The 17,701-nt window shown below is 40.0% G+C and overlaps 1 protein-coding gene across 7 annotated transcripts in view; it reads left to right on the forward strand.

The window, feature by feature from the left end:
• CUNH1orf21 (chromosome unknown C1orf21 homolog) overlaps positions 1–17,701 on the forward strand; it is a 215,043-nt gene that overhangs the window by 110,992 nt on the left and 86,350 nt on the right. For 5 of the 7 annotated variants that reach the window (XM_054508011.2, XM_054508009.2, XM_045877314.3 and 2 more), the window contains 2 exons: positions 3,337–3,431; positions 3,801–3,905. In XM_054508011.2, the coding sequence (XP_054363986.1) occupies positions 3,337–3,431; positions 3,801–3,905 (200 nt within the window). The remainder of the gene's footprint in view (positions 1–3,336; positions 3,432–3,800; positions 3,906–17,701) is intronic. The other 2 variants (XM_054508008.2, XM_054508012.1) reach the window with 1 other exon arrangement.

Genomic DNA, 17,701 nt, shown 5'->3' on the forward strand with positions numbered 1-17,701 from the left:
CCCTTCCTAGCTGTAAAAACTGTAATATTGTGTATATACACACACACATAATATATACTGTACATCAAAATGAAGCCCAGGGACTCCTGGGTGGCTCAGTCGGTTAAGTGTCTGCCTCTGGCTCAGGTCATGATCCCAGGGTCCTGGGATCGAGCCCCGCATCGGGCTCCGTGCTCAGCGGGAGGCCTGCTTCTCCCTCTCCCACTCCCCCTGCTTGCGTTCCCTCTCTCGCTGTGTCTCTCTCTGTCAAATAAATAAATAAAATCTTTAAAAAAAGAAAAAAATGAAGCCCAGAGATTTGGTGGGAAACTGTGTATCTTCATGCCAGAGCCACCACAAAAACAATCCGGCCCCTCTTCTGGTGTAAGCTAGGGAATAAAATGCTAAACATATCACCAGCCCATTGCTTTTACCCCAGATCGATTTTGACTAGCACAGCTTGCGACTGTTTACATAGAGAGAAGGGGGAGCAGGTTCAGAACGGGGTGTCGGCCTCCTGTTCCTGACGTGCATTTTAATAGGCCACCTGACAAGATCAACAGGAAGAAAAGAAAAATTGCGAACAGGTGTGAGGGAGCCTGAGGAAGATGGTCCTGCCCCTCCCTCCTTCTTAATCAAGTTGGCACATTGCTCTGATGCCGGGATTCTCTGGCTTATACTGGAGGCTGTGCTAATGGCCTCCAGTGTGGGGCTTGACGAACGGGGCCCAGAGTCCCACACTGATTCCCCTGTGCCTTAAACAAAAGGAAAACGGGATTTTTGTCTGGCTGGTTCACTGTCAGAACCCGAAATGCTCCATTCGTCTGCGCTGAGGCTTGCTGGCGAGTGCAGCTCCTGAGGGCGACATCGCCATGGAAATGCGTGACACATTTGTTGATGAGTTGTCTGTTTCCAGATGGACACCTTCCTTCCCAGCGCCAGCCTTTGAGAAATGGAACAGACCATTTTTTTAAAGTATTTACTTTGTATAAATTGTGGCTTCTCTAAGGGTCTTGCTGGCCTTTTGTTTTGTTTTGTTTTATACCACAACGGATTTTAGGCAGTGTGTTGTGTAAGTAATAATGATAGGTCTGGCTTTGTAGTCATGGCTGTTTGTTTTTTCTTTCTTTGTATTCTGCATCGGCCAGCCAGCCGTGGTTGTTAATGACACACTAAAACCTATCCTCTTTTTGAATTGGTGATGATTCTGCCTTGATGTGTGTTTTTTTTTTAAAAAGGCTGTATTTGGGATAATGCTGCTTTGAAAGTCATGTAGCCAGCGGGTTTCCCATTTCATTGAAGAAAAATATTAGGAAAATATTAATAGGTTGTCTACTACTTTCAATTCAGTTGTGTTCCCTGGAGGGTAAAAAAGCAAATGAAGACTGAATATTGCTAGACCGCTCAGGGAGTGTGGACAGTGGGCTATGGTGGGTAGGTAGAGAGGAAGGGGCGAGGCAAGGGGGGATCTTCTTGAGGGCAGACCCTTTGCTGTGCATTGGGCAAAGTACCATCTCAGAAGGTTCTGCTTAAGTCCTAAAATGTTGTGCTTTCCTTCTTATCATCGGAGGGGTAGGATCCTACAGATGGTCATAGAAAACCACCGAAATTATGTTTAAACAGTGTGTGTGTGTGTGTGTATAACTTATGTTTAAATAGAGACCAGAAATACTTAAGATCACAGTTTAGTCCAGTGAAATGTTAGTTTATCCAAGTGAACCATGGTTTATAAATATTAACGTCCCAAACTGAAGTTAGGGAGGCTCATAACTTTTTTTTACCTTTATTTTTATCTCTGTGTAATTATACTGGAGGCATAATTTGTCAATGTCTTTTTTTTTTTGGTAATTAACAAGTGCTTTTTTAACTTCTGAATAAGTAATCCTTAATTAAATGTGTCTATTTTGTTCATTTACTTTCCTTTTTTTTCTCTTAATACAAATTGGAATGTGAAATTCTTTTGTGTTGTCACTGTGGATCAGAGTCCACTGATTAACTTGTTAATACATTTAGGACTCTGTATTCCTGAAGGCTCATTACTGTAACCTCACACCAGTCTTTCTAATTTCTTTAGAAAGAAGCAGAATCAATAACTACCTTGAATTGTCAGGTGGAAAAAACAATTGGCTTAGCCTGAACATGGAATCTTTATTCAGATACATGCAAATGTACTACTTTCGTAAGGTGATCATTTTGAGAAACATTTGAACAGTATAATTACTTGGGAAAATGTTACTTTAGCAGACATCTTTGGGGGTAGTGTGTTAAGGGTTATTACATTACAACTTCCTGAACTGAAATGCAAACTCTCTTAGCGATAAACATCTGTCTTTCAGGTAGCCCATCATAGGCATTATTCCATGCCATATGCTAGGCAATCATCAGTTTGTTGATTGGTGAAATTTTCCACTTGCACAATTTCTGTAATTTTTCCAACAAATTAAAGATGACTCGAACTCACACCTATTTAGACCTTAGGGTTCCCAAGTCATTTCCTGTTGACAGGAATCTGATGGAAGCGTCACCGTCATTACCAAACTGCTGCCGTGGGGAAGAGCTTTATTCCAGACTTTGTCTTGTGATGTGTACTGAGATTGAGATTTATTGTACTCTCTCTTCTCTCTGGCTGTTGGGAAGTCTAGATCCTGTTACCTAGAGGCCCACTGCCTCTCCAGTCTTGAGTGATATACCTGTTAGCTCCCTTAGATACTGTGGCTCTTCATGCATGTGACTGTAGAGAGAGATTAAAGTGTGTGTGCGTGTGTATGCACGCGCGTGCGCTCATGTGTGCAGCATATGAAGTAATTGAAGACTGCTCCACATTTAATATGGGGATCACAAATAGGAAAATTTCAGCTCCCTATGGTTTACATCTATTTGTTGATCTATTAAACTCTTTAGTCTTAAGCAATGCTTTGTTTTTGCAAAAGAGGGAAATTAAGGTGTGAATGTCCTGCTGAAAGTTGCTGCCGCAGGCATTTCGAACTAATGTTCTCATGGAGAAAAAGCTTCCTTAGACCATTGTGTGATATGCCCTGGTATGTGTAGATTCTACATCATCTTTAGAGGTGGAATACCCTCCCGTTTCCTCCGCCACCATCTGCTCTCCGTGGAAGGACCAGGCACTGCCACGTTCATTAGCTGCCTTTATGGTGCTGAGCTCTTCCCAAAGGGCAGAAGAGAGCACCTCCCAGAAAGAGGCAGGTTAAGCGTATTCCAGATTGTTTCAAATGAACCACATAGAAACGCTGCAGGGAAAAAGCTCTGACAAATTACGCTACTGGGGGCTTTTCTCAGTGACACTTTTCTACCATTGTGAAAAAGTTATAAAATGTCTTTTCTTTTTTTGGTGCTCAGATGAGTATAGGATCAAACCGGTGGAAGAGGTCAAGTACATGAAAAATGGGGCAGAAGAGGAGCAGAAAATAGCAGCCAGGAACCAAGAAAACTTGGTAAGATTGCATTTCTCGTATAACAATGAATTTTGGTGACACCATTGTAATAAAATCTGCCCTGCATGTTTCAGCTGTAACTTACACATTGGCACAAGATTTCTTGAAAATGCTATTGCTATTTATAGCTTGCCTGGAAGCTGCACGATCACTCCTGTATCCTGTTTGTTCCTGAATAAGCCCTTCTTTAATCTTGATAGAGAACGCTCCCCGGGGCGGGGCGGGGGGGGACGGATATAGCAAAATTATTAGCGTCTTAAAATGGTTAAATGTAAAGGAAAAGGCATGAAGTAGGATTGAGATTTATGGGGGGAGGACCAATGTATTTTTTTCCTTTTCGTTCCACCTCTTTCACTCTTACCCAGTCAGAATGAAGCTTCATTACTCTGGACACCGAGTGTTGTGGATAAAGTTGCCTTTGAGAGGATATGTCTCTATCAAAATAGTCAGCAGTTCACATTCACAGTGTTAAAGGTATTGGGGCTTTTGAGTGAATGTGAGAATGGCAGTGATCTGAAACAGAAAGTTAGGAGCCTCTTTCTTTCATGTGAATTGGTATACATATTACACCTTAATGTTCCGTCTCTGTGAAAACACGTAGTTAATGCCGTATTCGCTGATTTCTTAAAAGACTTTACAAACTGTTAAGAATGTGCACTTACTCCGTGTGTTAGAGCAACATTGTTTTTGTATTTTATTTTGGGATTAATTATTTGCTATGCTTTTCATGTTTGAGTGGATGTATTTTTAAGAAGCTTGAAACGTCATGAAGTGTTTTCACCTGACTTAAACTCCTTTTTCCATTATGTGCTTTGTTTTTGTTTTTGTGATTTCTGCTACAGCAGAGGGAGTTGGCCAGCGCTCATGAGTATTTCACGCTGTCATTTTCTGTGATACATTAATGAACATAATGGGCTAATTCTTCTCTCCTCTGTTCTTCTCTAAACATCCGATCTACACCTTAAAATACTGAAGTTACCAACAACTGGCTATTTTAGATCATTATAAAAGGGTGGAAATACTCTGCAATAAAATTTTGCTTCATAAATGGGATTTGGATTTTAAGGTATTGCTTGAGTCACAGAGATTCATCATATGTATGCTCTATTTTAACATTAGCTCTTAGATCTAGAAAACAGTAGCTACGACTAATAGTGGGAGTTACTATGATCCGACTTTTTACATGAATTTTTTCTAACTTTGAATAGATAAATAGATGACCCAAGGAGTTGAAGCATCAGTTGGTTTTTTTCTACTTCATTTTACTGAAAATCAGACTTTGTCCTTTTGCTTGATATAATTTCGGCTTGAGTTATAAATCTCATCTTTAATATTTCCATTGGAGGCTGAAGAGTCTGGCAGTGGTGTTCCTTGGATCTAACGCTAGAGTCCGTCTCTACTTAGCATGCTTGTATCTCTGAAATCCTAAGGGAAGCAACAACATATATCTTACAGCATGTAATATTTTCCTCAGTGTGCCCTCTCGTCATATTTAAAGCCGATACAACTTTTTCCGACTCTCCAATTTCATAGTCTCTCAACTCCTTGGTGCTAATATATTCTTTTCCAGCACTTGGTCAGAATGGGCACTAGTGCTTTTCTGTGCAGACTGAATGAAAATTCAAAAGAGAGAAATTTCTGGGTTTTTGTTTTTTTTTTTACTTGTAGACTATCTGTGACAACCCTCACACCCCTTTTCTGCCAACCAATCAGAGTCCACACCACCAACAGGAGTTTTCAAGAGTATAATGACTTTCATGGAGAAGGAGGAGTAAGTGGTTATCTTTGATTCTGAGATTTCTAGGCAGCTTCCCAAAATTAAATGATTTTTCAGTTGTCTGCTGGTATATTATCTTTGTCATCTGCTCCGTCCTTTGGGATGCATAATCGAGTATGGACCATGCATGTTGTTTGAGAAAACTAATAGGTCTCCTAAATTTGAAGCTTGCATTGAGGTGGACGAAATAGATGAAACAATTCTTTATTTTTCCATCCACTAATAGAATCTAAAAGACAAGAAGTTCTTGTTTTTAGTATTTTTAGAAGCTTTTTTTTTTCTTTTTACTCTAACTGTTAAAATTAAGGGGCTCAGCAAACTCAGTCCAGATAGTGTGGCATGCTGGTGACGACCATGGGTTTTGGAGGCAGAAACTGCCTGGGTTCGGATCTCAGCTCTGCCCCTTGCTCAGTGTGGGGTCAAGTTACTTCTATTCTCTGCACCTCCTGCCCATCAAGTGGGGAAAAGGCAGGGCCTCAGGGTGCCACAGTGAGGACAACTTGAGATGAGCATTGTAGGGCTTGGAGTACAAAGCCTGGCACATGGTAAGCACCTAGTATGAGTTAGGCATTATCATATAAAATAAATGGAAAAGAATGTTAGGGTCAGTGTTTCTTTCCTTTTTCTTTTATGTTACTTGGTGAGAGGTTTCTAAATGAATACTTTAGGTTAATGTCAGTATAACATGTATTTTGAAAAATCTTGCTCAGGAACTATGAAGTTATTTAAACAAGTATGTTTCGATCACCTGTTATGGACAAGGCCTTTATTTGTATCAAGAGACATGGCAATACTTAAAGTCACTGTCCTCAAAGAACTTACAGCAAAGTTTAGAGAACAGTTCAGTTCCAACAAATATTTTATTGATTGCCTCTAGGTACCAGCCTCTGTACTAGACTCTGCAGAAAAACACAAAATAAGGAAACCACTGACCCTTACCTTAAGGTGCTCTATGGTAGTAAACAAGGTGAATACCAAAGGACTATAAATAAAACAGGATTAAATACATAAAGAAATGCATAAATCAATCAAGCGAGCAAGATTGACTCCAAGAAGGCAATACAAAGTGCTGCTGATATCAAAGGAGGCAGAGATCTTGTCTGTTGGAGTGTCTGGACCTACTTCATGAAAGAGCTGTTGTTTGCAATGGGCCTCGAAGGATAGGATGAGGAAGGTTGGCCCAGGCAGAAGTGACAGAGATGGAAAATGCAAGGTATATTTAATGAAAAGCATGTAGTCCTGTTTGGGGAGTAGGAGGGAAGAGAAGGTGTCAGTAGGACAGCAGGGGGAAATTACAACCAAAATGTAGATGGGGTGTTATATAGAGCCTTCATGTCCAGCAGAGAGGTCTGAAATGAATTCCATGGATCACAGGGAACCTTTGAAGGTTTCACGCAAAGCATTGACAGAATGAGATTACGAATGAGGAAAGTTTATGTGGCAGCAGTGGGTGTCGTATGGATTGGTGTGGGGAGCCTGGGTTGGAGATCATTTATAATAGCTTTTGCAAGAGACAATGAGCCTGAAGCAAGATGGTGGCTGAGAGAACAGAAAAGATTTGGACAAAGTTGCAGTAGAAGCAACAAGATTTGATAGCTTGTTATAGATGTCTAAAGAAGGCAGAGGAATCAGAAGATCATGGTAATTCCCATGGCCACTGGGGGAAGAGCACTGGTGGATGTGAGAATAAATAGTGACATCAAACAAAATGGGAAAATCACTTAGGAAGATAGGGTTTGATGAAAATACAAGAGGTTTATTCCTTCCCTCCTTTTTGTTCATTCGTTATTCATTCTGGCCCACCCTTAAAAACATTACAGTGTAGTCCACAAGAGAGAAAGTGAAGCTGCTGATCACACCGAAATGTAATGAGTGCAGTAACAGAAAGCCTGAATTGCCGGGGTCCTTAGACTCTGTGCTTTGGAGGACTCAGAGGTGCATCAGATGTAAATCTCACCTGAGAGAGCTCACTTTCTGGTAGCAGATAGAAGGCATGAGGCCTGAATGACCATAAGAATCCAAGGTACACTGTGAACATAGAGCTTGGTTTTGAGTAAGCAAAGCTGTAGGAACTTGCAGAACATCCGTGTGGAGGAATCTAGCAAAGGACAAAAGTGAGGGTGTGGAGCTCAGGAGCATTGCCTGGGACATGTTAGGTGTTGAGCATATTTTTGTTTGCTGGAGTGGATGGATGCATGAGTGAGTAAGAGTAGTTGGACCTCTAAGTCACAGTAGTTGTCACCTCGTAGTTAGTTGCTCAGTGGTATTTAGATCTCCAGTTGCTTGAGCCCTTTGGCTCCAGTTGCTTGAGCCCTTTGGCTGCCTTCTTTAGACATCTATAACAAGCTATCAAATCTTGTTGCCTCTATGGGTGGAGGAGATTGTGCTGGTTTTCTGAGGGTGATGATGAATCCTTTATAGGTCAATCATTTATGTGTTCTCAGTGCAAAGATGTGCATTTGTCCCAGTTTTCATCATTGTTAGACATCTGTATATTCCGCTTTACTTCTCTCAGACTTTAATTCCTGCTTCAAGAAGGTGATGTGAAATTGTTTCATTGGCTTTGATTATATATAGATATGTATCAATCTAGATCCTAGCTTCGTTGTTTCTAGCTTTGTAATTTTGGTCAAACGTCTAAAAGTTCTGAACTTTGACTTCCTCATCTGGAGCCTGGTAATAACAAAATGATTCAAGTATTAGAAGAAACATAGAAAAATATGTTTAAAATCTTAGCAAAGGGAGGTTTTCTTAAATAAGACATAGAAAGCAAAAGCTTAGAAGACAGAAAAGTAGTTTATTTCATTAGATTAAAGTTAAATACTTTTATGAAACGGAACAACCACAAAAAGGTAGTTAATAGATAGGCAACAGCCTGGGAGAAAATATTTATGACCTCTAAAAGGCAAAAGGTTAATTAATAAGAGATTGATAAAGAATGCTTATAAATAATTAAGAAAAAGATAATCCACGAGAAAAGCAGGTACATGAAATGAACAGAAACAGATGGTTCACAGTAGAGGATATTGGGCAATAAGCATATGAAAAGATGTTCCACATCATTGGTACAATGGATACTCTCTTATCCAACTCGCCGCATAAGAAGACTCTCATAAATCCCTCTCTGAAAGAAGCTGACTGCTGCCTACAGCGTGCTCGCCCAGATGGCTCGTGGTCTACTCTCCAGAACACCTCTGTGCTTGTGCTGCCTCAGTTAAATGTGTTTTCCAAGAGCCCGTGTGGTGGTTCCCAAACCTGTTTATACTGGTTGAATGTCATTGTGATTATGTAATTTATTAAGTAATATGTAAGCCACTGAAACACAAGTGTGGAAAGAGAGCTGTTTCATTGAAAATTAAATTAAGTGCTTTAGAAAGTCTTGATGAAGGCACATGACTAAAAAGCTTGCTGTTAAATTAAATTAAATTAATTTCTGCACTCAGATTATTTCACAACATCTTTATATTCTCACTTCAGTTAAGAAACCAAACGAGGGGGATCTTAGATGTGCTTTATAAGGGTGTGGTTAGTGCAGGAGGAACACATGAACCTCCGTGTGTGGTTCCTTACTTGAAGCAGAAGCCTTGTTCCTACGTCAAAAGGTGAGAGAGGAAATGAACATCTATGTATTTTAAAATAAAATCGTATTTTGCTTAGTGTATATTTACATCTTTATGTAGCCCTGCTTTAACTCACTTTACCATTTAATTACCAGTCCGGATGGCATTGCCTAATATAACTTTTATTTTAATCAGGGAAATGCAAATTAAAACATGATTCCTTAGACTGGCAAAAATTTGAAGCTTGATAATATCAGATTTTGGCATGGTTGTAGGAAAATACGTATTCACATACTGGCGGCAGACATCTTGGAGGACAACATAGCAGTATCTATTAAAATTCAAACATGCACACCCATGACCCAGCACTTCCACATCTTGGTATCCACCCAAAGCAGCTGCCGGTGTGCATGAGGAAGCTTGCACAAGACTGTTCACTTCAGCATTGTGTCTGTTGAAAAACTGGAAATAACCTTCATTCTTCTCAGTAGGAGAATGGTATGGCTGTAATATACTAGAGAGCAATTAGAAAAGAATGAGGTAGAGCTTTATGAACTGTCATGGGGAAATCTGCAAATTGTATAGTATGATCCCATTTAAGGTTTTTTTAATAAAACAAAATAGCAACACACTACAATTTCTATGAATACTCATAGATGTATAGGGATTTATAGAAAAACCTGGATGGATATGTCCCAAACCATTAACAGTGGGTACCTGAGTAATGGGGGATGTACTCATGCTGAAGCTCACTTTCCTCCTCTGCAAAATGGGGATAATAATTGAACCCACTTTAGCAGGAAATTGTGAAAATTAAATAAGCTATGCTTGTAAACTCAGCATGGTTTCTGGCATAGCAAATGCCATTGTTGGCTAGTGTCCGCAATGGAGTTGGACTATGTAGGAAGGATGAGAAAGAATTGTATGTGGTGGTAAAAGGGAATTTTTTTTTTTTACCCTTAAACTTATGGTTTTCATTTTTTAAAGAAAATATGAGTATATTATTTGTGTGATTTGAAGTTAATTTTTTAAAAGGGGAATGGTAGTAGCAAAACTCAGATTGTGACTACTTGGGAATCTGTAATGTAAGTAGGATTATGTCATTTTCTCATTATCTTAAATATCCTCAGTTTTTTGTCATTCTCTGATATTGATTAACAAAAGGCAGTAGAAGAAAACTCAGGGATCATCCAACTTCATTTGTGTAGGTTAACTACGTATAAATAATTTAATAGGTAAATTACTCCAGAGTTGGCAGCATTCAGTCCCTTCCTTCTCCAAAGTAAATATCTTGACTAATGAAAGGCATTCCAGTTTGAGTTTTAAATTGCTTCCTCTAACTATTTGCTAAAACATTGTCTTGTTTTCCTTAGCAGCTGTCCTTCTTAAGCTATCCTCCCTTAGGAGTTAATAAATTCTTTGATTATGGAGGGGTTTTTTTGATATATATTTCCTAGATTTACATATATTACAATGGCTTTTGATTCACTATTTCCAGATAGTTTTGTATGCGTGAGAAGATTCTTCTGTAGCCAGTGACCTATCTCATAGTTGCACCCACCATGTTTTTGACTTCATCCTTATCCATAGAAGTTGAGAATTGATTTGAAACATGCTTGTCTAAGTCATCACTTCCTGAGTACAATCAAATGATGCTATAAAAAGAATGTTCTAATATATATGAGCAGGAAAGGAGAGTGGAATCAAACTTTAGGTGTGGCTACATCCTCCTTCTACTTGCTGAGTTTGTGAGAGTTTCCATATGTATCTCTAGTGCATTAGATTTCCAATAAATGTCAGAGCATCCAGTTCCAGAATTGAAAACCTGGAGATTAGGAGACCTCTTTGATAGAGGAAATGCGCCAGAAACTGCTGAGAGCTCTCTTTGGAGCAGTGGTTTCCAGCTGGTAACAATCAGCAAGTCGCCCTGCCCCACAGCTCAAGCAGTTCCCTGTAGGCGGCTAATGTTCTCCAAAGCACTGTATTGACGGACGATATGAAACCAGGGATGAGTCTGTGATTCCATTCGTAACCATAGGGTCAATAGGAAGGCTGAGTGCTCAAGACCACAGTCACCATATCACTCTAAATATTAGAGCATACCTGTAAGAAATAAACTTATGTGAATGAACATTGTAAACTTTGAATCACTAATGTTTATTATACTAAGCGACAGACCTTCCAATAAAGGCGTTCTCCTAGTTGGGACCCCTCTAAGAGTCCGTTTAAACTCTTCTTTTTAACAAATACAACCATGTTTACTTCCATGACTCTACAGAGCAGCTAATATAATAGCAAAAGACCACGACTTTGAATTGTCCCAGTTTCCCAAGTTATTTAAACACTCTTAGCACTCTTGAGAATAAAGTAAAATAAACTGACAAGAGTAAAGCTGATATTCCAGACAAAGGGTCAAGCTCTGTGGAGCACCTCTTCTCTCTCCCCTCCCTCCTTCCAGGTACAGGTTGGATTGGAGCTCAGGCTGGGGCTGGAATTGGGTGGGTTGTTTGGGGACATCTGGACTTGAGGTAGAGAATTTTTGGTTTATGGAAATTCGATAGGACTGAGGGTTCCCAAACCAAAGTGAAGATGGAGAGTGGTTTGAGGGTATCTGACTTTAGACAAGAGAAGCCTCTTCCTAGAGCAGCTTTGGAAACAGTCACGTTAGCACAAGACCCCTCCCCAAAGTTCACCTGCTTCCAACTCAAGGACCCTCGTTCTCATTCGCTCTTCTCTCATGCATATGATGTTGACATCAGCCTCTGGTTCTTCCATATAACTGGGAGATCGCCTGAATCTTTTAGTTTCTTTTTCTTTCTTTTTTTTTTTTTTAGATTTTATTTATTTATTTATTTGAGAGAGAGAGAGAAACAGCATGAGAGGGGATGGGGTCAGAGGGAGAAGCAGGCTCTCCACCGAGCCGGGAGCCCGATGTGGGACTCGATCCCAGAACTCCGGGATCATGACCTGAGCCGAAGGCAGTCGCTTAACCAACTGAGCCACCCAGGTGCCCAGAACCTTTTAGTTTCTTAAGGGAATAACAGCTCTTATGAGTGGAGGGTTTGGGTAGTATCATTCCCTTTTACTATGTTTGTCGTGGAGTAGAAGGAATTAGAGGAAAGAGTGCTAGCTCTTCATCCTTCTTGGAAGACGTCCTTTCTCCAGCCAGCCTTTTTGTGCTACCTGAGCCAGGCACATTCAGGGTCTTCCAGATTCTTCTAGCACTGTGATTTGTTTTAGAGCAGAACAGAAATAGAGTTTAATTCTCTAAGGATGAGGGATTTGTCGAATCAGCCTTCTAAGTTTCAAGTGTTGTACGGAAGCACAGTTCCTGATTGAGGAACAGAACATTATAAGAATAAAAGAATGCCCACAGAAGTGCTTTGTAAACATAAGCCCAATGCAAATGATAGCGATTGTTGTTGTTACTAGTTCAAAGGACACCTGGATGCGTTCCTGAGGTTTATTGTTATTCCATGATAGAAACACAAGTAAGGTACAGCATGTACCCTCATAGTACCCTTCATTCTCCCACAAAGAAGGGGCAGCAAAGTGTATACTCAGTAGATACAGAAATCAGTAAATCAAAGGTGGGTTTTAAAGCAACTACTGTGAAAAGCCAGGCATAGCAAACCATGACTGAAATCCCATTTCAAATGGCTTTTTCTCTTTCCCATATTAATACACTGAACTGACCATATGCAGATGAACAGAGTTAGGGTGCTGGTACAACATATTTCTTGAATAAATCCCTATTTCAATGGACTCAATTCTCACTGGCAGCTAGGCATTGTCTGGGGCACTGAAAGAATATGAGGATTGGTGAGGCACAGTTGTAACTCTCGGGAAACACCAGGAGACAGACAGATACGCTGTAAGTCTCTAATAGAGTCTTTGGGGGAGAACCAGAATGGAATGGGGGACCCTTACTGGGATATCTGAGAAGATTCACAGAGCTGGCATTCCCACAGGGCCTTTAGGGGAAAGCAGGTTTTCATTGGCAGATGAGGTTGGGCAAGGGATTTCAAGAAACAGAATAGTGAGAGCCAAGCACGAAGACCTGGCACAAATAATGAGTGGGTGGGGAGGCGGATGGAGTGTGCTGTGAAGTGTTTTGGTTAGTTGGTGCGTTTTAGCTGGGGTTTTTTTGTTTTTTGTTTTGTTTCGTTTCTGTCACCACATTAATTTCTGGTTTACAGAGAGCCACAGGCTTTCGCCAGTTGGCAGCATTTGTAACTACAGAGTAAATAGAACACACCTCTGCTCCTCTGATTTGAAGATTGAGGGTGTTGATGATGGCTTCCGTTTTCTCAGCATTGTTGCAAAATGTGATTGCTTTTAAATATGCTTTCCTTGGATGCAGGGTGCTGGCTAAAAGTTGTTGGACATAGTTACTCTTGACCTTCTCTTGCCCGGGAAAGGTTGGCTTCTACTATATCCTCTGAAACTTTCCCCATTTAACTTTGGGAAGTACAGCAAACACAAACAGTACCTTAGAGTTCAATTTTTGGCCTTATCTCCAAGAGCAGTACCCTGATATTTAAGGAGAAAATGGAAAGGAGCCCTCTTCAAAGCTTGATTCTGTCTGATCCCCATGGTCATTCTAGATGCCAGATTTATTTATCTCACTGAAACATGGGCATTTTCTACCCAAGTGGCCCAGTTTCAACAACGGAGTGAGGGGAAATGAGTGACAACTGAGAGAGTCGCCGAAGGCTTCGCCACCGTTATCAGAGCTTCTAGAACAAAAACAGTGGTGTGCCTTTTCTGCAGGTTGTTCATATTTCTCTCTTATCTCCTATGCGATGCTAAAAATAAAACCAAAGCATATAAGTTTCACTCATCAGTTGGCAAACTCCATGAGGTAACTTCACTCGAAATTAATAATTTATGCCCTGGAGGTGAGAATATCAAAAGACATGGTAATGTTTCCAAGTCTGGGCTTTGATAAGTGTCTCTCTCTTCTTGTGGACTTTATCTGTGAGCAAGTAATACCCAGGATTAACAGAGATACAGGATTTGCCAACCTCCTTTGTTTTTAAAAAGTTCCTGGTAATTCTAACCATGGATTCTATACCTGTCATTCAGAAAAGGTGGGAATAAATAACCAGGCATAAAAAATTCATACATCATCTTTGGAGGGCAGAGGATGTATTGTTTTAGCTTGTCAACATTAAAAAAGATATATGAAGATGCCACTGTAATTGCCTGCTTTGTGTGCGTAGTAAGTCTAATTTAATATATTTCCTCAGTGCTCTGTATAATAAGAGATACCAAATTTCCTCCTTCTTTGAAAATTAAAACAATTGACAATGACAGCAATACTTTCCGAAATGTAATGAGCTGACTCCCATTTTTTTTTTGTTCCTGTCTGCGTGTGATGGTGTACTACAGGTTTTCATTTACTGACAGACTTCTTCTCATAACTAGATCACTTCAAGGCTTGCTTAATTGGAGAAAAACCTTTTTTTTTTTTTTAACACTTTATGGATTTGTACTGTTGAGGGCACTTAGACCAGAAACAAGATAGGAATCTGTTGATTGGAACTGGAAAATGAAGTAAAGGCTGCTTCCAGAAACAAAGCAAAAGTTCATTATTAGAAACAAGGAACAGCAACACTGACATGAATCTGGGTTTCTCAAATGCTAAGCCGGGTTCCTTGACTTCTCCTGAAAAAGAATGTCAGGGAGCACTAGCTGTAAGGAAAGAACAGAGAATCTCATTATAGTGAAATGCTTCACAGTCTGTGTGATGCCTTAGCACTCACAGCATGTAAACTCATATCGAAGAATCAGCTGGCCGGGAGCTGGCGGGCTAGTGAAACCAGATAAACAATACATAGCTATTGGATTTGGTTCACTCCTGTTATTCTCTTATCTAATTGTGCTTTTTATTTATTTATTTTTAAAGATTTTACTTATTTATTTGACAGAGAGAGAGATAGTGAGAGCAGGAACACAAGCAGGGGGGTAGGAGAGGGAGAAGCAGGCTTCCCGCTGAGCAGGGAGCCCGATGAGGGGCTCGATCCCAGGACCCCGGGATCATGACCTAAGCCAAAGACAGACGCTTAACGACTGAGCCACCCTGGTGCCCCTAATTGTACTTTTTAAATTAACTCTTTCATGATTAAATATGTGCTGCTTGCTTAAATTACTTTAAAATATTCTTGGGAAATACAGAAATGAATGAAAATAAAATCAGTCATAAATCACATAACTGTTCACAGTTGTATGCCTAATATACATAGAAATATAATTTTTTTTTCTGAACAATATGGGCTCACATCTCTTACAAAACTAAATGTAGTCTTGGGGTGCCTGGGTGGCTCAGTCGTTTAGCGTCTGCCTTCGGCTCAGGTCATGATCCCAGAGTCCTGGGATCGAGCCCCGCATTGGGCTCCCTGCTCTGCGGGAAGCCTGCTTCTCCCTCTCCCACTCCCCCTGCTTGTGTCCCCTCTCTCGCTATATCTCTCTCTGTCAAATACATAAATAAAATCTTAAAAAAAAAAAATAAATGTAGTCTTAATATGTGTCCAGCAATCATAGCCCTAGGATATTTTCCCAAGTGATTTGAAAAACTATAAGCAGGTCGCCTGACTGGCTCAGTCGATAGTGGGTTCTTGATCTCGAGGTTTTGAGTTCAAGCCCCACATTGAGTGTAGAGATTACTTGGAAAAAAAAATAAAATCTTTAAAAAAAAAAGAAAAGAAAAACTATGATCACGCAAAAATCTTTACGTGAACATTGGTAGTAGCTTTATTCATAATCACCAAAAAACTAGAAGCAACTGTGATGTCCTTCAATGAGTGAATTAACAAACTGGTTACATCCACATGATGGGATATTATTCAGTGATAAAAAGGAATGAGCTACCATCCATGTAAAAACATGAATCTTATGTGCATATTGCTAAGTGAAAGAACCTAGTCTGAAAGATACCTACGGTATGATTCTCCCTATGTGACGTTCAGAAAAAGGCAAAGCCATAGAGGTGTTAAACAGATCAGTAGTTTCCAAGGGTTTGTGGGAAAAGGAAGGTTGATGAGGTGAATCACAGGGGATTTTTTTTTTAAGTATAGTTGACATCGTTGTATTAGTTTCAGGTGTACAACTTACTGACTCTACTATCTTGTCTATTACTCAGTGCCCACCAGGATAAGTATAGTCACCATCTGTCACTATACAATGTTATAACAATGTATTACAATGTTATTGACTATATTCTCTGTGCTGTACTTTTTATCTCTATGGCTTATTTATAAGTGCAAGTTTGTACCTCTTAATTTCCTTTACCTATTTCACGCATCCCCCCACCCCACCCCCCCACCCCCCGCCCCTCGGCAACCACCAATTTTTTCTCTGTATTTAGGAGTCTGTTCCGTAGTGAAGCTCTTCTGTATGATACTGTAATGGTAGATACATGACACTGTGCATTTGTCAAAGCGCATAGAATGCCACAAAAAAGAGAGTGAACTTTAATGTTTGAAAATTTATAGAAACATCTAGGAGGTCAGGGGATCCAGGGTAGAATGTAGACTGATAAAGGAATCTAACAGTATTACAAATACATGAAATAACCTCACTGAAGATGGTGGGGGGAAGATGTGCTGACCTAAGTAGCTTTGGAAGTGAATAGAATCTGTTAAAACTGTAAGTAAAAGAAACTGTATATAGGCACTCTACACCTTTGCTGTGGAGCTAAGAGTTAACAATTCTAAAAACAATTAATTAGTGGTGGCTGGATTGTGGAGCCAGGTTTCTCACTGTTGGAGTGGGAGGTTGTAAACACACAAGCAAAGTGGCTAGAAGCATCCTGTGGTAGGGCGCCTGGCTGGTTCAGTCAGTTAAGCATCCGACTCTTGATTTTGGCTCAGGTCATGATCTCAGAGTCATGAGATCAAACCCTGCGTCGGCTCCGCACTGAGCATGGAACCTGCTTGAGAGTCTCTCCCTCTGCCTCTCCCCCTGAGCATGTGCGCAAACACTCTCTCTTTCTCTCTGGAAAAAAAAAAAAAAAAAAAAAAAGAAGCATCCTATGGCAGTGCATCACAGTTGGAGACATCAGTGAGAATTGATGTTTAGCCAATGTAGATACAGATGGCTACATGTAGAAATATTGATAGATATGTATAAACACACATAAACGAGTGGGCATGCATATATTTGTATACATATATGTATACACATGTAGAGACATGGTGTACACACATAAGCGCACACACACACACACGTTTTCTTGCTGTCAGCTAAGAGGACCCAGAAGCAATGATACCCCAGTAGCAGCAAGCATATCCACCACGCAGATCTTGTGTCTAGAACCATTCTCCAAAAAAAAGGAACCAGGATTCCTTGGATACATGGCTTATTATAGGGCTAGGGGATATATATGATGAGCCTAGAGCATTTTGTAGTGCTAGAATATTAGGAAGTGCCCAAGTGCATGCACACATACACACACAATGATGGGTTATGTCACAGGGACACAAGAATCAACTGAAAGAACTTGGAGTGGCTAAAGCTGAAACAATTGAAGCAACAAAATTAATAATATCGTATTAGATTTGCTATAAATCTAGTATAATAATGTATTTACTTTGAACAAATTATAAAATAAATATCCATGAGTCCATACTGATATAAATGACTCAATAAACAAATGGAGAAGACTCTATAAAATTCCAAATCATCTATGTAGTGCTCTGTCCTCAAGGAGGCAAAGCATAACTTTGCATGGTGACTTTCTTAGAAAGAATACTTCATGGATACGGGAGAAAACAGATAACTTTACAGTGGAGAAACATGACAAACACTACCTCAGGCAGGTGATCCAAATGAACAGTGATAAGTTAGGTTGATAGCATACATCCTTGATATGATATGATGAGAATGGCATTTTATCTATGTAGTCTTCCTCCAAAAACCCATAACCTCAG

The sequence above is a fragment of the Mirounga angustirostris genome, unplaced genomic scaffold, assembly GCF_029215605.1.
Source record: "Mirounga angustirostris isolate CCGP_5_RB_7025 unplaced genomic scaffold, mMirAng1.0.hap1 SCAF_6, whole genome shotgun sequence".
NCBI lineage: Eukaryota > Metazoa > Chordata > Mammalia > Carnivora > Phocidae > Mirounga > Mirounga angustirostris.